Source organism: Ochotona princeps, chromosome 10 (assembly GCF_030435755.1).
Source record: "Ochotona princeps isolate mOchPri1 chromosome 10, mOchPri1.hap1, whole genome shotgun sequence".
Lineage (NCBI taxonomy): Eukaryota > Metazoa > Chordata > Mammalia > Lagomorpha > Ochotonidae > Ochotona > Ochotona princeps.
Window position 1 is genome coordinate 674,510 of NC_080841.1, and position 21,974 is coordinate 696,483.

Sequence of the window (21,974 nt, forward strand, 5' to 3'; positions counted from 1 at the left end):
GGGTGGGGAGAACCCAAGTATCTATGTAATTGTGTCACATAATACAATGTAATTACTGAAGTTAAATAATAATAAAAAAAAATTGCTTGCAACAACAACAAAAAAAAACATTCCTTTATATTGAAAAAAATGCATGCATAGTTTTTTCTTCCTGTACATTTCCAGAGCCTTTTTGCACACCCATGTGAGCTCCACAGCCCCCGAGCGTGAGCCAACCCGTGCTGTTTCTCAAGCGGCTCAGCTCTGGCCATCGTAGCCATTTGGGGAGTGAACCAGTGGATGCAAGATCTTCCTCTGTCTCAAATATACCGTCCAAATAAAAATCAGCAAATCTGAGAGAGAGAGAGAGAGAGAGAGAGAGAGAGAGAGAGAGAGAGGATGCAGGTTCTGAAGTTGTTCTGCCGATGGCGTCACACATCCTGAAGCCTGCTGCAGGGCCACCGGCCACCTGCCTGCTCACCTGCCCCTCCGTCAGACTTGCCTTGTCAGCCGCCTCTGGGGACCCCTCCTGCAGACCCCCGAGGGAGACCTGCTCTGCGGGTGGCCAACACCCTGCGTGCAGCACCCATGACCCCGCCATGGATCCCGCCGTCCAGGACTGCAGGGCCAGCCTTAAGCCTCCGAGTCATCCTTTACACGTTCTGCAGATCCTAAAGGCTTTCGGCAGCTGGGCATCCTGTCCGACAGGCTCAGGGATTCCTCAACCAGGCTGACTTTCAGAAGCAGTAAACTCTCACACATGAACTTCAAAACCAGCAGTGTATGCGGTGGCCCTAACCCTGCATCATTGCAGGCCCCTGCTTGTTGCTGTCGCCAACCAATCTCCTGACCGACTGCTCCCCAGGGTTTGGACTCACTGCTGGGGAGACACGGGATGTTGGTGCCAACTAGCCACCTGGTTGCTCCACTTCCCATCCAGCTCCTGCCTGTGGCCTGGGAAAGCAGTGGAGGACGGCCCAAGAGCTTGGGTCCCTGCATCCATGTAGGAGACCCGGAAGCAGCTCCTGGCCTCAGCTCGGTTCAGCCGCAGCTGCTGCGGCCCTCTGGGAGTGAACCAGTGTTCCTCCCTCCCCCTGTGGAATCCAGATATTTAATAAATATTTAAAACCCTGCATTCTATTCACAATATCCTTTGTCCTGCGGCCCCATGTGACACAGACCAGCCGCTTAGGGGTGCTGCGCCTCTCTCCCACCCTGTCCTGTGGAGAGCTGGGCTGAGGGACACCATCTTTCCTTCTCCTCCTGGGTCCAGGCCCAGACACACTCAACACCAACACGCATGACCTCTCAGCCTTGCGCTCACTCCCTTACTCCCATGGCCCTGTCACTCATCCCCACGACCCTGCTCCCAGACTCCCTCATCCCCAGACACACTCACACCCCGACACTCACACCCTGACACTCACACCCCAGACACACTCACACCCTGACACACTCACACCCCGACACGCTCACACCCTGACACGCTCACTCCCCAGACACACTCACACCCCGACACGCTCACACCCCACACTCACACCCTGACACTCACACCCCGACACACTCACACCCTGACACACTCACACCCCGACACGCTCACTCCCCAGACACACTCACACCCTGACACGCTCACTCCCCAGACACACTCACACCCTGACACTCCCCAGACACACTCACACCCCGACACGCTCACTCCCCAGACACACTCACACCCTGACACGCTCACACCCCGACACACTCACACCCCGACACGCTCACTCCCCAGACACACACCCTGACACACTCACACCCTGACACACTCCCCAGACACACTCACACCCTGACACGCTCACTCTCCAGACACACTCACACCCTGACACACTCACACCCTGACACGCTCACACCCTGACATGCTCACTCCCCAGACATGCTCACACCCCAACACGCTCACTCCCCAGACACACTCACACCCTGACACACTCACACCCTGACACACTCACACCCCGACACGCTCACTCCCCAGACATGCTCACACCCTGACACGCTCACACCCTGACACGCTCACTCCCCAGACACACTCACACCCTGACACGCTCACACCCCGACACACTCACACCCCGACACGCTCACTCCCCAGACACACTCACACCCTGACACACTCACACCCTGACACGCTCACACCCTGACACGCTCACTCCCCAGACATGCTCACACCCTGACACGCTCACACCCTGACACGCTCACTCCCCAGACACACTCACACCTGACACGCTCACTCCCCAGACACACACCCTGACACGCTCACTCCCCAGACACACACCCTGACACACTCACACTGATACACTCACTCCCCAGACACGCTCACACCCCGACACTCACTCCCCAGACACACTCACACCCTGACACGCTCACTCCCCAGACACTCATACACTGACACACTCACTCCCAACACACTCACACCCCGACACGCTCACTTCCCAGACACACTCACACCCGACATGCTCAGCCCTCACATGCTAACACTCCCTGACACTCAGAGCCCCGACACGCTCACACCCCCTGACACGCTCACAGCCCTCACACACCCACACCCCGACATGCTCACACTCCCAACACGCTCACACCCTGACACGCTCACACCCCCTGACACACTTCCAGCCCTGTCACACTCACACCCATTTCTACTTCTGGGCCCTAAGACAGTTCACACCTGCTCCCACTGACCCCTGCACTCACTGACTCCCAGTCACCTCACTCACTCCCACTGACAGGCCTGCTCTCAGACCCCACACTCATCCTCACGCACATTCGCCCTAATAATCTCCTAGGCCCTCTCTGACTCACACGCACTCACATGCCTGCTCCCCTGCCGGCTGGGGCGGCATCCCAGGCGCCTGAGCCAGCCCTGGCGGACCCGGCCCCTGCCCGCCTGGACGCGCCCCCTCGGCCCCTCCCCGGACCCCGCGCGGCCCTCCCGGCATGCACCGCCAGGCCCTCCCCGAGCCAGCGAGCGCGCGCCGGCTGCGCGGGACGGGCGCGGCCTCTGCTCCTCTCCTCTCCTCTCCTCCTCCTCTCCTCCTCCTCTTCCTCCTCCTCTCCTCCTCCTCCTCCTCCTCTCCTCCTCCTCCGCCCCGGACGGCCCCACCCCCAGCTCTTCCTCCCGGCGCTCGGGCGGGCGCGCGGTCGGCCGGGTGGGCGCTGCGCGCGGAGGGCACGGCGGCGGACATGCGGGCCCCTGCGCTCTGGCCGGCGCTGGCCGTGCTGGCGGCGGCCGCTGGCTGCGCGCGGGCGGCCATGGACGAGTGCGCGGACGAGCGCGGGCGGCCGCAGCGCTGCATGCCCGAGTTCGTCAACGCCGCCTTCAACGCCACGGTGGTGGCCACCAACACGTGCGGGAGCCCGCCCGAGGAGTACTGCGTGCAGACCGGGGTGACCGGGGTCACCAAGTCCTGCCACCTGTGCGACGCCGCGCAGCCGCACCTGCGGCACGGCGCCGCCTTCCTCACCGACTACAACAACCAGGCCGACACCACCTGGTGGCAGAGCCAGACCATGCTGGCCGGCGTGCAGTACCCCAGCGCCATCAACCTCACGCTGCACCTCGGTAAGGCGGGGTCCCCCGGAGCCCTGCCCGAGGCGGGCCGTGGGAGCCGGCCGCCGGGGCACGAGCGCCGGGCCGGGGGTTGCAGGCGCAGCCGGCCCGTGTCGCGGGCTCCTGAGCGCGCTCGGGCAGCTTTCCTTCCCCGCGCGCTCTGCGTGGCCCCGGGTTCGCGGCGGGAGGAGTGGGCGCCCGGTGCTTGTGGGGGGTGGCCTCCTCGGCCGTGCTCAGGGGCTGCTCCCGGCACCGGGTTTTGGGGACCTGTGGGGGGAAACGGGGGAGACCGTGGTGGGCCGCACGTGGGCCTCCCAGCCGGGGCCAGCATCACCAGGGACCCTCAGGGCGGGTGCCCGGGCTTCCAGCCACTCTGTTCCTGCCCTGGGCCAACTTGACTTTTTTGAGTTATGTCCCAGTTATTTTTGTTTGGCTGTTGACTCGAAGCTTCTGTGTTCAGCTGGGAGTCCTATTTTTACCCGCTTTTCAGAGTCAGACTTTTTCAAAGAAAGGGCCAGGCGGGGCCGGCAGGGCAGGCAGGGGTTAACCAGGTCGCCGGCCTTGGGAAGGTGGAAAGGCAGCTTAGGGTCCAGCCAGCTGGGATGGCGGGCGCGTTTGGACATGTGTGTGCCTCGATAGCGCCCTTGCTGGGGACGCCGTGGGCTTGGAAGCAGGCATTCCAGACATTTGTGACCCGGCTCTGGTGTGAGCTGAGAAAGCCTGCCCCGGAAGTGCTGCTGTGCCGCCCCCCCACCGCCTTGGCACCGGCAGTGGTGTCCAGGGGCAGGGAGGGGCTGGGGCCGCGTGCCCACCTCGCCCCGGCGCAGGGGACGCCTGCGAGCCCGGGGTCAGCGGCCGGCCTGCGTCCAGCGTCCATTGCTGGGCTCGGATGCTCAGCGGATCCCCGCCCTCGGCCCTCCCCGTCCTCCCCCATCCTCTCACCGCCCTCCGCCTCCTGGCAGTTTCCCACAGAGCCCAGCACCGTGACGGCCTGTGCGCCTATGAGCTCTCCCACCCACTCGGCTCACATACCCTCTAACAAGTGAGGCATGTGGGCCCGCCCGCCTGGAGCCTGTGAAAGTCAAAAGTCGGGGCAGCCCGTGCCTGGGAGCCAAGGCAGACCCCGCGAGGGTGGCTGCCGGGAGGAACACACGTGTGTTGGCACTGCTCACAAGCTGTGTTTTGGGGGTATGGTCTGTGCAGACAGAACTTGTGGGGACAGGTGCTCTGTCGCCACCGGCGCGGTCACGTGACCCTCCGAGGGGCCGAGGCGTGTGGGAGCAGCTACGAGTACAAATTAGGCCGGTGTGTGCCGGCACCCTCACCGGCTGAACGCCAGCCAGGAAGGTCGGCCTGTTCTGGCAGCCGTGTGCAGTGAGCCTCCCGTGCCAAGGTGGGAGCTGTGCCGCCTGGCTGTGTGAGCCGCCTCCGCTGGGCACCCTTGTGCCGGGGGGTCTGTTGGTTTTGTGCTGCGGTCATGTGTGGGTTGTAGGACAGCTGGCCTGTGTTACTCCGTGTGTGTGAGAGGGCACCAGGCTGCCGTGTGGCTGTGTGTGTCCACCTCCTGTGCAGCAGCACCCTCCCCCCACCACGATGGGCAGGCAGCCCCCTGGAGGAGGATGGAAGATGGGTGTGCCTCCCTCTAACCACAGGGAGGCTCAAAAGAAGGGTGCTTCCGAGGGCAGCTGGGCCCCCGGCAGACTGGTGGACTGCGGATGAGCAGGGCAGTGAGCCTGAGCTGTGGCCGAGCGCGACTGGGTGGGCGTGAGTCAGGGCCGAGGCAGGTCCTTGCTGTCCTCCCTGGCAGGTCCTCTGCTGTCCTCCCTGGCAGGTCCTCTGCTGTCCTCCCTGGCAGGTCCTCTGCTGTCCTCCCTGGCAGGTCCTCTGCTGTCCTCCCTGGCAGGTCCTTGCTGTCCTCCCTGGCAGGTCCTCTGCTGTCCTCCCTGGCAGGTCCTCTGCTGTCCTCCCTGGCAGGTCCTCTGCTGTCCTCCCTGGCAGGTCCTCTGCTGTCCTCCCTGGCAGGTCCTTGCTGTCCTCCCTGGCAGGTCCTCTGCTGTCCTCCCTGGCAGGTCCTCTGCTGTCCTCCCTGGCATGTGTGCGTCCCATGGGACCCCGCTAGTCTGTAGAAATCTGGCTGGGGCTGTATCTGAGCCCACTGGAGCGCTGCGCGGCAGCAGCCTGCTGGGCTTGGGCAGCGGCTGCAGGGGGATGGGGGAGCCTTCTGGGAGAATTCTGAGACTGCCCCACCCCCCTGGGGCAGGGAGACTTGATCCAGTGCGATCCTGGGGTGCTGGTTGTCTTCCTCGGGATTGGGTGAGTTTGCTGTTGGCTGCATCTCTCCCACTCCCCCTCCCGCATTCCCACCTTCCCGCATTCCCGCCTTCCCAAGGATTCGGCTGACGTTGCTTGGTGCCTGTGCCCTCACCACCGGGGCGAGGGCTGTGGGGGTGGCGGTCACGCCCCCTATTGTACTGTGGTCCCTAATGGGCTGGGGCAGGTGTAGCATTCCCAGGGCCTGTCCCAGCTACCTAGGGGAGCCAGGTCCCAGCATCGCTAAGCTACTCTGCATTCCTGGTCCTCCGGGCCCTGTGCTGCAGCCACTGGCTGGTCTCACACCTCTGCCGGGGGCTTGTGAGTGAGCTGGAGGCCTGCTGGCAGTCTCTGAGGCGTGCCCGTGTCCCTGGCCTGGGCTCTCCTCTTCCCCGACAGACACTGGTGCTCGCGGAGCTGCCCTGGCCACACGAGCCCCCCTCCCTGACCAGGGCAGTGGGTCCCCCGTGTCCTCTCCCACCGCCCTCACCACCTCTGCCCAGGGCTCAAGTGCTCGCTCCTGATCCCTGACCCTTCCTGGCCTCTTGGCCTCCGTCCTTGTGGGGTCCCTGTGGTCTGCACCTGACCCATGAGACTTGCTAGTTTGATAGGAGAGGGGATGTGTGCGGGGGGGACTCTTTTACCACTGGTCACTCTGCAGATGCCCACGGCAGCCACGGATGGGCCAAGCCAGAGCCAGGGGTGGAGTGCTGCCAGACTCTCCTGGGGGAGAGGCAGGCACCCCAGCGTGCCCATTGGTAGAAACCTGGATTAGAATCAGAGCAGGGACTGGAGCCCAGGAGGCCGTGGGGCCGCTAGCGTCCACTTGCAACCACTTTGCCATGTGTCTGCCACTTCAAAGTGGCCTGTGGGCCCCCATTGGCTCTGTCGCTGCCGTCCCCGTTTTCAGGAGCGTGGACCACCGTAGCAGCCGCTATTAGGGGAGGCTGGCCACACTGCCTTTCTCTAACTTTAGAGACATAATAGGTGTGGAGCTGAGAGGGAGTTGAAAGGTGAAAGGCTCCTTTTTTGGATAAAAATCAGCCTGCATCAGGACGTGAGGTAAGTGTAAATACATGCACAATCTGCTGTTCCCTCTCGGGTAAGCCCTGCTGGCGTGGGGTGCTCCTCAGCCTCTTCGACACGTGGCAAGTCCTACTGAAAGCACAAACGTGGACTTGCACACTTAGCCTACAGATTGTGAGGGTACCAAGCACGTGAGGGCGAGGGGGTGGGACTGGAAGGCAGCACCACCTGAGCTTAGTACAGGCCTCCTGAGCACCTCGCAGGCAGAGGCCTCACGCCTGCCAGGAACACTCAGCTCCTCCCCTTGCAACTTCCCAGCTCTGGCTAATGGCCCAAGGCTCAGCTCTGCTTCTGTGCTGGGAATTTAGGGAAAGTCTCACTGTTTCCAGCGCACTGATAGACCCCTGCGACTTAATGCTCTCGGGAGTATGCCAGAGTAGCAGTCAGCCTGACTGGCTTCACAGGGTGAGGTTCCACCCTTGTGAGTGCTACACAGGGTCCTCCTGGGTGCTAAGGGAGGTGGGTGCTAAGGGAGTGTGTGCTGAGGGAGTGTGTGCTGGGTCCTCCTCTCCTGGGTGCTGAGGGAGTGTGTGCTGAGTCCTCTTCTCCTGGGTGCTGAGGGAGTGTGTGCTAGGTCCTCCTCTCCTGGGTGCTGAGGGAGTGTGTGCTGGGTCCTCCTCTCCTGGGTGCTGAGGGAGTGTGTGCTGGGTCCTCCTGGGTGCTAAGGGAGTGTGCTGGGTCCTCCTGGGTGCTGAGGGAGTGTGTGCTGGGTCCTCCTCTCCTGGGTGCTGAGGGAGTGTGTGCTGAGTCCTCTTCTCCTGGGTGCTGAGGGAGTGTGTGCTGAGTCCTCTTCTCCTGGGTGCTGAGGGAGTGTGTGCTGGGTCCTCCTCTCCTGGGTGCTGAGGGAGTGTGTGCTGGGTCCTCCTCTCCTGGGTGCTGAGGGAGTGTGTGCTGAGTCCTCTTCTCCTGGGTGCTGAGGGAGTGTGTGCTGGGTCCTCCTCTCCTGGGTGCTGAGGGAGTGTGTGCTGGGTCCTCCTCTCCTGGGTGCTGAGGGAGTGTGTGCTGGGTCCTCCTGGGTGCTAAGGGAGTGTGTGCTGGGTCCTCCTCTCCTGGGTGCTGAGGGAGTGTGTGCTGAGTCCTCTTCTCCTGGGTGCTGAGGGAGTGTGTGCTGGGTCCTCCTCTCCTGGGTGCTGAGGGAGTGTGTGCTGGGTCCTCCTGGGTGCTGAGGGAGTGTGTGCTGGGTCCTCCTCTCCTGGGTGCTGAGGGAGTGTGTGCTGAGTCCTCTTCTCCTGGGTGCTGAGGGAGTGTGTGCTGGGTCCTCCTCTCCTGGGTGCTGAGGGAGTGTGTGCTGGGTCCTCCTCTCCTGGGTGCTGAGGGAGTGTGTGCTGGGTCCTCCTGGGTGCTGAGGGAGTGTGTGCTGGGTCCTCCTCTCCTGGGTGCTGAGGGAGTGTGTGCTGGGTCCTCCTCTCCTGGGTGCTGAGGGAGTGTGTGCTGGGTCCTCCTGGGTGCTAAGGGAGTGTGCTGGGTCCTCCTGGGTGCTGAAGGAGATGCGTGCTGGGTTCTCCTGCTCAGGGAGGTGTGTGCTGGGTCCTCCTGGGTGCTGAGGAAGTGTGCTGGGTCCTCCTGGGTGCTGAAGGAGATGCGTGCTGGGTTCTCCTGCTCAGGGAGGTGTGTGCTGGGTCCTCCTGGGTGCTGAGGGAGATGCGTGCTGGGTCCTCCTGCTGCTCAGGGAGATGCCCTCGGACAGGTGGAAGCGTTGTTTTATCTCTTGGACTTGACCTGAAGCTGCCAGCAGAGCGGACTTGGGCTTCTCTGCCGCAGGCCGTCAGTATTTGCAGACACAGGGCAGGCCCCCACTCTGCTTTGTCCCTAGCTTGGGCTGGAGGTTACAGAGGTGTAGACATGTGAGAATCTGGGGTGCAGCTGGCTTTGTGGGGCACCAATGCAGGCTCTGCTGCCCCACTTCCAAACCAGCCCCTGGTAGTGATGCCCCTGGGAAAGCAGTGGAGGGTGGCCTGGGTGCTGGGATCCCTCGGCCACATGAGGGACCTGGATGGAGCTGCTGGCTTAAGCAAGGTCCAGCCTGGCCGTATTGCCGTTTGGGGAGTGAGCCAGCAGGTGGAAGGTCTCTCCTCTCTGTCCCTGTACCTTTCAAATTAACCTCTGAAAAGAATTCAAAGCTTTTCATGTAACATTTATTGACATCTTCAGGAGCTTGTAGGAAAGCCGACCAAAGACCCGTGCGTCCTGGTGCCTCAGCCCATCTGAGCCCCACACCTTTTTTCTTGATCTGCAAGGACCCCGAGCTCGCTGACAGGTTTCTGTGGTGACAGCACCTGTGTGGGTGTCACCGCGGGTGGAAGCCACTGGAGGCCTCCTGGGAGGAAGCGGTGGAGCTGGTTGGCGCTCTGTGGTCAGCAGGTGCACCTGCGAGCCTTGGGGTTGGCCCAGGTCAGGGCATTCTGGATGTGCCACCTGCTGGGCTGCTCTGTGTAGCCTACCCTCAGAGTCCAAGCCGGAAAGGAAGGTCCCACGAGGCGCTCCTGCAACGGGAGTGTTTCTGGGGGGTGTGCATGCCAGCCCCAGGGCAGACCCCAGGCTTGGCTCCATCGGAGTGCAGACCCCGGGCACCTAGTGACGCCCTGTGGTGGGGACCACACCCATGACAGCATGGAGATTCTGGGTTCGGGGTCCTTGTACTGGGACTGGTTCATGCGGAGGATTTCCGTAGTCTGGCTGTGCTGCCTGTGTCCCGAAGGGGGCGCGCAGCCCCTCACCCACCCACCTGTGCTCGGTCCTCCCAGCAGAGTCTGTGGGTCTGAGAGTCCCCCTGTTTCTCACTCTCCCTCCTGCTCGTGGGCCTGAGCCCATGCAGGACTGTCAGCTGCTCCCAGCCACACTCCAGCCTCTTCTAGAACCTGAGGTTCTCGGGTTGTGTTTTCCCTGTCAGAGAAAGCCACGGCTTGCCCTCCCAGAGCTTTACTGGCGCACTGGCCGGTCTGGCCTGCCCGCTCCACTCCCCTTGCAGACCTACCAGCACACATGTGTGCTGTTGGGGGTGTGTGGCTCTGTTGTGCCAGTACCAGCACGCATGTGTGCCTCTGGCTGGGTCATCATGCCACAGGCTCTTCCGGCCTTCTCTCCTGTGGGAGGGCCCCACTGGGCATGGGGTCCAGCCACCCCTTGCTGGTGGTTTCTGGGGCTGTTGCAGAGCCTGCGGGCATCCAGCCCGAAGAGGGCGTGGGCCTGGCTCCTGCGTGAGTCAGACTGCTGTTGTTTGGTGCTCCGTAACCGGGAAGTGATGCGGCCCGCTTGCACACAGATCCCAGTGGAGGCGGGCGTGGTCACTGCCTGCTGCCCCGTGCTGGCTCTGCTGCTGGCCCTTGTGGACCTGGACCGCCCTGACTGTGGCGGGTATTTGGGGATGGATGGGAGCTGGGCTTGTCTGTCTGTCAAGTTAAAAGCCGCTGCCCCAAGGTGACAGCAGAAGTCCTGAGTGGTTGCGGGGAGTGGGCAGTCACCGCATGGTGTCCTACCTCCTTGTGCCTGCGTGCGGTCAGAGCAAGGGGCTGAGCTTAAAGCCTGCAGGTCATATCCTGGACTGCCTGGGCCATGTGGTCACCTCTCTCTGCCAGGGTCGTGTCCCTGGGCCAGGCTGGGCGCAGTCCTGAGTGCAACTTCCAGTCTGGGTGTAAAGCCATTGGGAGCTGCATTTCCTGGGGTCCCCTGGTGACTGGGGTCTGTGGGTCACTGATGCTGGCTGACCTGAAACTGTTCCACGGGATGCTTCCCAGGGCTGGTAGGCGTGTCCTGAACCGTGATGGGCGTGTCCTGGCTGCAGTGGGCGTGTCCTGGCTGCAGTGGGCGTGTCCTGACTGCAGGGGAGGGTCCTTGCTCAGGTGGGCATTTGGCCTCACCCTGGCATGCTTGGGGCCTCTTCCCTGCTCCGTGCTGCAGCCGGCGTCCGCAGGCCCTGGTGGTTGTACCCGGCCCTCGCAGATGGACAGTCAGCCTCCCCGTGTCCAGGAGGCGACCTTTCTGTTTTCCTGTTGTTACCCTCGGGTCGGGGACGCACTAGGTCGGTTGCATGCGGCCCCTGTCGGCACTGGTGTTTCCACGGGGAGTGTGCAGGAGGGAGAGCTGAGGAGCCTGCTGGATGACAGCTCCACACGGTGGACGCCGGGCCTGGTCTGCCTGAAGAAGCCTCGTCTTTGAAACCCGCGGGGAGGCCGGCATCCGCTCTGGCCGCCTGCCCTCCTGCTCCCACGCACCTGTGGTGCTTCCGCCATCCCGTGGCGTCCAGCTGTGCCGCGACTTCCTGGGGCGCCTTTTATGCTGGGCACTGGGGGGCTGTTCAAACAGGAAGTCTCAGGAACAGAGGCAAGGCAGGAAAGCTCATCTGCCACTCGGGAATGCTCTGGGTTCCCTGCCCAGCCGCGGAGCACAGGGGCTGCTGGGGGTGGGCGGGTGCAGGAGGGCCCAGGGCTGCACCACCACAGTACTGCTTGGGGGGCACTGGTAAACCGTGAGACCAGAGCATGGAGGGGGTACCTGCAGACCTCAGCCAGAAGGTGGGCATAGAAGGCCCCGGTTGCGGGGGAGCCGAATGGCTGTGTGACCATCTTGGGGAGTCCTGGAACCTCAAGGTTCCCACTGCCCAGACACGCCATGATTCTGAAGGGCTGATGAGGGAGAGTACTGGGACGCTAAGGGCTGGGACCCACATGGCCACTGAGGGCTGGGGCCTGTGTGAATGCTGAGGGCTGGGTGGGCCATGGTTCCCATTAGAGACCACACCTGGTGGACACCGAGGGCTGGGTGGGCCGTGGTCTCCGTCAGAGGCTGGATATATAGCTGTACTCACCCTGCCTGCCGCCAGCTCCTCTACACACTCCTGCTTGTGCTCTGCAGCTGCTGGCCTTTCCCAGCCCTGTCGAGGTCTGATGGCTCCTGCGGGTCTAGACTCCGGGTGTGCTTGGCTGGGGTATGAGTGGGAGCTCTTGCAGAATGGAGCCAGCTCATTGGCTTCAACGTGCACTTGTCTACCAAGCATTCTTGGGTGTGTGATGTGAGTGGTCCTGGGGTGCAGAACAGATGAGAGAGAATGAATCAAGATCTTCCATCTGCTGATTCATTCCCCATGTGGCTGCCATGGCTGGGGAAGGGCCAACCAGAAGCCGGGAGGTTCATCCGGGTCTCCACATGGGTGCAGGGGCTCCAGCCCTTAGGTCCCCCTCCAGTGCTTTTGCAGGTCGTTAGCAGGGCTGGATGGGCACCAGCGCCCACAGGGGATGCCCTCATTGCAGATGGACATGTGCTGCACCGTGGCGCTGGCCCCAAGGAGAGGATCAAGCAGTTTGAGTAGAGCTACAAATAGGGCATTATATAAATGTATAAAATAAGGAATAGTTGTTGGATTCTAATTTTAAGAATCATGTGTTCTAAGAAAAGATATTTCTGTCCCCCAGTGGCTGTTATTTTGTTTCTGTGTTCTGCCCTGGTTCTGTTGGCTGTCAATGGCATTTCATTGAGGTCACTTTGTTGTTTTTTTTTTTTACAGATTTACACATTTTATTGGAAAGACAAATTTAAAGAGAGAAGGAGAGATAAGGAGAAAGATTTTCCATGCGCTGGTTCACTCCCAAGTGGCCACCATGCTTGAGAAGGGGCAGATCTGAGACCAGGTGCTCCTTGTAGGCCTCCCACATGCCTTCGGAAGTGGAGCAGCCGGGACTCGAGCGGGCGCTCCCCTGGGATGCTGGCATTGCAGGTTGTGGCTTTACCCACTCACCATGGCAGTGGGCCCTTGAGTCGGCAGAGCTCTGGGAGCAGGTGGGCAGTGGTTCCTCTCCCCCAGAGCGTGCTGCATGGCCATTGTGCCTGTAGGAGAGCCATTTCTCAGGGCCATCCTCACCCTGTCCAGAGAGCCAGTCCTTCAAAGACTTCAGGGGAAGCTAAGGCCTGGAGCCCCTCTTCCAGGAGTCCTCCACATGTAGCATGGGTTGGTACTGACCAGGAGGGGCCTGCTCCCCCATGGGCACCTGGCGGTAGCAAGGGGCAATATGGCACAGTGGGTGGGGGCCCTGAGCCAGCCTGGCTTTACTGCTGCTATCTGTGGCCCAGGTGTGGTGGTGAGCCGTGATGCAGCTTGCGGGAAGGCGAGGGGCTAGGGACACAGTGAGCCCCTTCCTCCTTCCCTCTGCGTGACGTGAGGGTTTCCTGTGTGGCTTTACCATGTCAGCTCCCAGCCAGGGGTGCCATCTGTCACAGAGCCCAGGAGAGCCTGCAGGCTGGAAGTGGGAGCGCTCACATGTGCCCCTGCCCTCCCGAGATCACATCTAGTCTAACACCCGAGCGGTGCCCCTCCTGCTTCTATGGGCAGGGCAAGGTCTGAGCCATGCTCTTTCCTTTATAGTCTGAACACCTGGTGAATGTCCTGGCACCAGGGCAGCTTGGGACTGCCAGCATCCCAGGCTGGAGCGCTGAGTGTGGTCCTGGCTGCTCCGCTTCCCATCCGGCTCCTACTAACACTCCTAGGAAAGCCGCAGAGGGTGAGCGCGGGACTCTGGCACCATGTGGTCCTGGCTTCTGGCTGGCTCAGCCCTGGCTGTCGCAGGCAAGGGGAGTGAACCAGTGGATATAAGATTCTCTCTCTGCCTTTCAGATGCGTAAATCAGTCTGTACGGGAAGAGGTTGGGTTCTGATGCCTTTACCAGCCTCTGCACCCCTCCCCCCATGAGCCCAGGGCCTGGAGCTGGCCTGGTAGGCTGAGGGGAGCTGGCAGGGTGCCTGAAGCCAGTCCCGGGTCTGAGGGGAGCCGGCATGGAGCAGGTCCCCCGGGCTGAGCGGAGCATCTTCCTCCTCCGTGTCCCACTAAGAGGTGTTGGGGACCGCAGGCACACTCATTGCAAGGCCGTGGGGTGTGGCTCCGGAGGCAGCCTCGCCTTCCCACGCTGTCAGACGGGTGGGCCCCCTGATGCAATGGTGTCTGTCGCCCTAGAAACCTCCTCAGTCAGCCCAGACCACAGGGAAATGTACTGAGAAATAGCCGTGGCCGTAGCCCTGGTGTGACATTGAGGCGTCCCTCCCTTGTCTTCTGTGTGAACATCATATGAGTTTGTGTGCAGTTGAGACCCGGGAGCTGGGTCATCCCAGAGAGCCACTTCAGGCGGATCTGCTTTTGTTTGGCCAGCAATAGCCGACTTCCTCTCCTACAAATAGGCCCCTGGTTTATGTCCAGGGCATTTCTGACGCCATGTGGGAGAACATCTATTTTTTGTTTGGGATGATGTTTCCCTGGCTCAACCCATGCTCGCGGCTTTGCATCTGCCCTAGGTGTGGCCAGTGCGGGTCCATCCTGGGCCTGCTCCTGGCGAGTGGACACCTATAGCCAGGCCCTCATGGAACTGGCTCTGCTGGGCGCCGGCTGGTGTGAGTGGCCTGGCGAGAATCCTGCCTCGTGGCCGCCAGCTGTCCTCTCCCCACAGCCCTTCCCGTGCTCCCGCGCTGTCTGCTCTCTCAGCAGGCACACGTTTGATCGCTGCTCACACGAGCGTTTGCTGGCCAGGTTCTCTCCCGACACTGTTTACATAGATTTGACATAGTCTTGGTGTCTGTGGGTGTTCTGAGAACCTTCCAGAAAACACCCAGGAATTTCTGCCCACCTACGTGGTTTCCTGGCAGGAGGAAGGTGACTCATGGAGAAGAAGCTGTGGGCGTGGGGACTCCTACGTGTTTATGTTGAAGAACTGGCCAATCGGGGCTGGACCCCAACAACGGGGGTGCGGGGAGGTACGCTCTGGGAGGCCTGTGCCCTAGAAGTCTCCAGGGAATATTCCCAAGGCGGGCCACCCCAGCCGGCTTCCGTGGCTCCCGGTCCTGCTGCCACAGCATGGGGGCCTGTGGTGACAGCCACGTGGGACAGGGCCACCCCAGCCGGCTTCCGTGGCTCCCGGTCCTGCCCCCGCAGCATGGGGGCCTGTGGTGACAGCCACGTGGGACAGGGCCACCCTAGCTGGCTTCTGTGGCTCCCGGTCCTGCCGCCGCAGCTTAGGGGCCTGTGGTGACAGCCACGTGGGACAGGGCCACCCCAGCCGGCTTCCGTGGCTCCCGGTCCTGCCGCCGCAGCTTAGGGGCCTGTGGTGACAGCCACGTGGGTCAGGGCCACCCCAGCCGGCTTCCGTGGCTCCCAGTCCTGCCCCCGCAGCATGGGGGCCTTTGTTCCCAGTACATGCCAGAGCAGGGAGCCTTCCTGGAAGTCGGGGTAGTGTGACCGGGGGAGGCCTGTCGTACCAGGAGACACTGAGCGTCCACACTCGGTCAAGGCTCTGTGGCGGGTGACTCGCCTGCCAGCCGACCCTGGTGGTGTGTGTTGGGAAGCTGAGTGGTATGTGTAGCAGTGGGAGTGTCGCCTGAGACCGCTGCCCAGAGTTTCCTGTTTCACCTCTCCTGGGGTCTCACGGGGGTTCCAGGCAGGCAAGGTCTGTTGGATGAGTTTCTTGCTGCATGAAGGGAAGAGCCTGCGAGAACTCCTCCTGGCCGGCCTGGGCTGCTCAGATGTGCTCATCCTGCCTACTGGCCGCGGCTGCTCAGGAGACTAAAGCAGCCAGGTGACTGCTGTGCAGGGACACAGCGGGAGCCCTGTGTGTGCCGGCAGCCTCTGCACCTGTGCGGAGGGGCAGTTCTTGGTGTCTCGGCAAGCAGGGTCCCCTGCTGATGAGACAGGACCCCTGACTGCGACGGCTGTGTCCACTCCCTGCCCTCCGTGCGTAGAGGCCAGGTGAGCAGGCATGTTTCCAGCCAGTTCCATCTGTGTCTGCAGAGCCGCTCCCTGGCTGCGTTGCTGGGGCCTGTCCTGTCTTCCCGCTGGCACTTGCTTGGTATTGCAATTCGGATCTTTAACCTTGAGGTCTGTAACTTCGGGGTGGCCCCGGTGCTTGGTCCAGGAAGCCAGAAGGCTCATGGGCAGACATGTGGATGTGACGCCGAGTCGCTGAGCCCCTGGTGATGGGGACAAGCAGGCCCTTTGGAGGCGCCGGTGACCATGATGGGAAGGCAGAGCCTATGCCCTGTGGTTGTTGAGAATGGTCATGGCAACTCAGGACCCTCTCAGGCCTGCACGTCCGCTTGGCATCAGAGTTGCCTTATGGCTCCTGCTGCTGAGTTGGGCCCGTGAAGGCCTTGCCTGGTCGCACGGACATGCCGTGTTTGCCTTTCATTTCAGAGCCACCCAGCTAAGGACATCCACCGAGCACAATGGTGTTCTGGATGATGGGTTGCTCTGAAGGGCAGAGTGACACAGAAGAAGCGGAGTGCTGCCGTCTGCTGGCTCACTGCCAGGAGCCAGGAGCTGCACCCTGGTCCCCCACTCGGATGCCAGGGACCCAAGTGCTTGGGTTGTCTTCCATGTCCTTCAAGGGAGTAGCTGGGAGCTGGATGGGAGGTGGAGTGAGGGTGTGGAAGCAGCGCTCACCATGCATGCCAGCACTGTAGGGGCAGCCTGGCCCAGGCCCACAATGGCAGCTCTAAGCAGAGGCATTTTTTAAAAAGCCTCGTTGGAGTGTTTCAGGCGGCACCTTGCAGGTTGCCAAGCCCACTCTGAAAAGCAGGACTGGCATTGTTCCATGTGGGCAGAGCCCCTGAATGTGAGCCCTTCGAGGGCACCAGAGAAACCTGCCATTTCACCAGGTGAGAGCTGCCCTGTGGCAGTGACTCTGATGCTCACCACTTGAGCTGACCGCTGGACATGGCCGTGGGAGTGACCGTGAGAACTGACCACTAGAGCTAGCCAGAGGACTGACTGCTGAGCCAACCATCAGCTCTGAACCTGCGTCTGCTTTCCAGGGAGGGCCTGGCTGTACCTGTCACCTTCCGACCCTGGTCCCTGCAGGCCAGCGTCCAGGAGGGCCCAGCTCTGCCTGTGACCTTCAGTCCTGCCTTCCCTGGTCCTTGTAAGCCAGCAGAGTGACGCCTGGAAGAGGCACACGGGGCCAGCTCGAGGCACCATCACCGAGTTCACCCTGAGGGGGCTGGGCAAGCGCAGGATGCCCTGGGCTGGCCTCTTCCTTGGCGTTACCCAAGGGACACGGTTGACAACCCCAGGACTTTGGTCCCTGACGCCCATGTGGTGCTTTTCATTCCCGTGATGCTTTGCTCAACTGTTGTATGTGATGCAGTTTATCTTTTTGAAAGGCAGGGTTACAAAGAGAATCTTCCATCTATTGTTTCATACCCCAGATGGCCACAGAAGAGCACCACTGGTCTGAAGACAGGAGCCGGGAGCTCCATCTTGGTCTCCTACGAGAATGTAGGGGACCAAGCACTTGAGCCTGCTCTGCCGCTCTCCCAGGTGTGTTAGCGGGAGCTGGATGGGAAGTGGAGCAGCTGGGCCTGAAGCCAGAGCTTGTATGGGGTGCTGGAGTCCTGGGCTGCAGTGCCAGCCACGTGCATCCCCTACCCCTGGAGCCTTTGCCCTGCCTTGGGTGTTTGCCCCCGGTGTGGCTTATAAATGGTAATTTACTTTGGGTAACAGGCAGAGTACTTCTATTTCCATTATCAAGCTGACATCCACCAATAGTGTATCATGAAGGCCTGCAGCCTGCACTGTGAAGCCAAGGCTGTGCGTGTGGGGTGCACGGAAGACAGTGACGGCCCCTGTGGACTCCAAGGCAGGTGCATGTGGGGTACACGGAGGACAGTGACGGCCCATGGACTCCCAAGGCTGTGCGTGTGGGGTACACGGAGGACAGTGACGGCCCGTGGACTCCCAAGGCAGGTGCATGTGGGGTACACGGAGGACAGTGACGGCCCCTGTGGATTCCCAAGGCAGGTGCGTGCCGGGGTGCACAGAGGACTCCCTGCAGGCCTCAGGCTGAGTCCACAGGATGACCTGTGGATATGATGCCTCACTGAAGGCCCCAACCGGAGGCTTATCACACTGTGCCTGGAATACTGCACAGTAAAACCATGGGCAGGGTGAGCAAGGGTGGACGAGGGCAGCCCCTGCATGCATTGTGGACACTGAGCTGGCTCCTGCAGAGGTCGCTGTTGAGGCTGGGGTCACGGGCAGGATGTTCTCGGTTAGCTAAGAGGTCAGGGTCACAGGATATTCTAGTTGTAGGTCAGACAGGTCAGGGTCATGGAAGAATGTTCTAGTGTTAGATCAGAGGTTGGGGTCACAGGAGGACGTTTAGGGATAGGTCAGAGGTCGGGATCATGGCTGAGGATATTCTAGGGGTAGGTCAGAGGTCAGGGTTATGGAGGACGTTTAGGGATAGGTCAGAGGTCGGGATCATGGCTGAGGATATTCTAGGGGTAGGTCAGAGGTCAGGGTTATGGAGGACGTTTAGGGATAGGTCTGAGGTCGGGATCATGGCTGAGGATATTCTAGGGGTAGGTCAGAGGTCAGGGTTGTGGAGGACGTTTAGGGATAGGTCAGAGGTCAGGGTTATGGAGGACGTTTAGGGATAGGTCTGAGGTCAGGGTTATGGAGGACGTTTAGGGATAGGTCAGAGGCCGGGATCATGGCTGAGGATATTCTAGGGGTAGGTCAGAGGTCAGGGTTATGGAGGACGTTTAGGGATAGGTCTGAGGTCAGGGTTATGGAGGACGTTTAGGGATAGGTCTGAGGTCAGGGTTGTGGAGGACGTTTAGGGATAGGTCAGAGGTCAGGGTTATGGAGGACGTTTAGGGATAGGTCAGAGGTCAGGGTTGTGGAGGACGTTTAGGGATAGGTCAGGGTTGTGGAGGACGTTTAGGGGTAGGTCAGAGGTCAGGGTTATGGAGGACGTTTAGGGATAGGTCAGAGGTCAGGGTTGTGGAGGACGTTTAGGGGTAGGTCAGAGGTCAGGGTTATGGAGGACGTTTAGGGATAGGTCAGAGGCCAGGATCATGGCTGAGGATATTCTAGGGGTAGGTCAGAGGTCAGGGTTATGGAGGACGTTTAGGGATAGGTCAGAGGCCGGGATCATGGCTGAGGATATTCTAGGGGTAGGTCAGAGGTCAGGGTTGTGGAGGACGTTTAGGGGTAGGTCAGAGGTCAGGGTTGTGGAGGACGTTTAGGGATAGGTCAGAGGTCAGGGTTGTGGAGGACGTTTAGGGATAGGTCAGAGGTCAGGGTTGTGGAGGACGTTTAGGGATAGGTCAGAGGTCAGGGTTGTGGAGGACGTTTAGGGATAGGTCAGAGGTCAGGGTTGTGGAGGACGTTTAGGGATAGGTCAGAGGTCCGCCTCTCTGGACAGCGAGCCTGCTGGCGTGCTACTGTATTTTCCAGCAGAGCTCAGAAGTGAGTGGCATGTGTGCGTGTTTCACACCCAGACCTTGTTCTCATCCCGATGACTTAGTAATTAGCACTTTTCACTTGCGCCCCGATCCTCTTGTTGGACACAGGCAGTGCTGGAGCACTGTTCTTACCAGGAGGACGGCGTGTCGTCGCAGTCGGCCACACAGTGCAAGAAGGCGTGTTGCTCCTGCCCTTCTCCCAGCTCTCACCTGGAGCGGGGCATCTTGAGCTGTTTCTGTGCAGCCAGCTGATGTTCCTGTGGCACAGATGTGGTCCTGTGGGGTCAGCTGACCTCTCTGTCCACAAGGGGGAGGGTCAGGTGGGGGCTCTGGGTATCCACTCCTGGGCACCCTGAGACACAGCTGACCTGAGTCCTGCGTCTTGGTGCCGAAGCATGGTGAGCAGTTTGTGGCTAAGCCTCTTCTACCAGCTTATTGCCTGTGTACACATGTGTGCTGTGGTCTGTGTGTGTGAGAGTTGGTGCTGGAGAGGAGCGGCTGAGCCGCTGTATCTTAGGTGCTTATGTGTCTTTGAAACACAACCAAATTGTATTTGGTGAATCTCAGAAGAGGTGATTCCAACATGAGAGCTCAGGGGCCCTAGGCTCCTTGGCTGTGCAGGGAAGTCAGGCAGCCACTGCCCTGCCCTGTGAGGCCTGTGGGTGCTCCCTGTGAGGCCTGTAGGGTGCTCCCTGTGAGGGCCTGTGGGTGCTCCCTGTGAGGAGCTGTGGGTGCTCAGTATGTGCAGGTGGGCTGTGTGCAGGCAGGTGTGTGTCCACGCCCTTGTGGGCACCTGACCACCCAGGAGCAGTGTGGATTTGTCTGCCTGTGCTGACCATCTCCCTTTTCTGTGTGCTGAGTGCCCCACTGCTCACACTCTGCCTCTTCTGGCTGCCCTGCGGATGCCCCTGGCCCAGGAAGAGGTTGTGTCCGGCGGGAGTCACCGTACAGCTGGCTGTGAGGTCCTAGTCCAGGATCCTGCATCCAGGGAGTTGGTGTGTTTGCATAAAGGAGACTGTGTTTATCTGGGCACCTGGGCCTGCCATTGCTAGGTGCTGCAGCTTCAAGCTCTCCAGGCCTGGCCAGGGTGTGGGGGCAGTGGAATCAGAGATGAGGCTGTTCCCAGCGGTGCTCAACAGTCCTGGGCATGGCACAGATGGCCAGAGAAGTGGACGGCTGTACCTTTTAAAGTAAAAATAAATAAATGACTGACCTTGAACGTGGAGGGCCAGCAGCAGCACAGGGCTGGGCTGGGTGGCTCTGTGCTTGGTTGCACGAGTACCCATGGGGCTGGCACAGCCCACGCAGGGTCTGCGAGTGTGGACATGGCCCACACGCTCCTGGCCAGGTGTCTGGGCTTCTGCAAGGCCTGGCTGATGGTTGTGTCTCCTTGGCCTTGTTCCAGTAGTTGATAGGATCCCCCACAAGGGAACCCCTCAGCGGAACCAGCACATGGAGCTCTCCGCATTCCAATTACTGCTGGGGCCACAGGAGGACTCTCCGGGACAGTGCTAGCTGGGCATCACTGCTGGCTGCTAACCTTTCTTCCAAAGGTTGGTTGGTTGCTTCATTTGGAAGGTAGAGTGACAGAGCATTTTCCATCTGCTGGTTCACTCCTCACATGGCTGCAACAGCCAGAGCTGAGCTGATCTGAAGGCAGGAGCTTCTTCCAGGTCTGCCACGTGGGTGCAGGGGCCCAACGACTTGAGCCATCCTCTGCTGCTTTCCGGGGTGCGTGAGCAGGAAATGGGTGGGAGATGGAGTGGCAGGTCCTGTGGTCAGACCGAGGCTCCCCCGTGAGCCCCATACCTGCGGTGGCTGGGTTAGTGTCATGGAGTCCTGTCCCATTCCTCACTAAGCACAAGTGGGCTTGCAGAGTGGTTTGTCCACGGGGTAGCGTGAAGTGTCGATGGTGTGTGCTGCCCCCTGGGGTCTCCCTCGCCCAGTTCCGGGTCCTGGCGTGGAGTGTCACAAAGCTCTGAGGTTTTCCAAGTGGCAGGAACGTGTGGGTGCCATGTGTGGCTGGTGTGTGGGCCCCTGCATGGCTCTGCCTGGGGGAGGCCCCACGAGTGATTGGACCTGGGACTTGGCTGCTGGACGGCAGGGGGTTCTGGTGGCAGAGCTGCTGGTCCCACGGTGTCCTTCCTCTACTGTCGGGTGTGTGCCTGCTGTTTCTGGACACCGTGTTCTCTTTCCTGTCGACTCCACTCTGGGCTTGTGTTTTTGGTTTTTGTTTGCATGTGTGTGTGCACGTGTGTGCTTTGGCAGTCTTTCCCTGAGTGTTTATGACCCAGATTAAAACTCAGGGGTCAACAGGAGTCTGTAGGCAGGGTGCCTGTGGTGTGTCCTGCCTTGGCTGGGACCCTAGTAGCCTGTGTTCTGGGCAGGCCATGGAGTGTTAGTCTGGGACGCCACCCCGAGGTCACGTGGTCAGGCTGGAGGGGCTGAGGCTTGTGGGCACAGAAGGGACCCTCGGAGTCCGAGCCCCAGCTGTAGCTGGGGGTGTTGGGAGAGAAGGATCGGGCTTCCTCTCCTCCCGCGCTCGGGGGGAGCCTTCATCTTAGCCCAGGGCCTACTATTTTTAGGTTGTGAGTCCACAGTCCTCAGAAACCTGCTGTGACTGCCAGGTTTGCTCTGCTCCAGCCCGGCTCCCCAGGGCCCCACAGTGCCTGGCACGAATATTGGCAGGCCCTGCCCTGTCATGACCACCACCCCATCGTGGTGGGCTGGAGTGTGTGTGCCATGTATAGCTGCGGGGCCTGGGGTGCTGAGGAGCCAGGGCCTTCCTGGAGCAGTGCCAGTCTCCGCT

The 21,974-nt window shown here is 60.9% G+C and overlaps 1 protein-coding gene across 1 annotated transcript in view; it reads left to right on the top strand.

Moving 5' to 3' along the window:
• The first annotated feature begins 3,088 nt into the window (after positions 1 to 3,088).
• LAMC1 (laminin subunit gamma 1) overlaps positions 3,089 to 21,974 on the top strand; it is a 46,838-nt gene continuing 27,952 nt past the window's right edge. Inside the window, exon 1 of the mRNA XM_058668929.1 lies at positions 3,089 to 3,562. Within this exon, the coding sequence (XP_058524912.1) occupies positions 3,184 to 3,562 (379 nt within the window). The 5' untranslated portion in view covers positions 3,089 to 3,183. The remainder of the gene's footprint in view (positions 3,563 to 21,974) is intronic.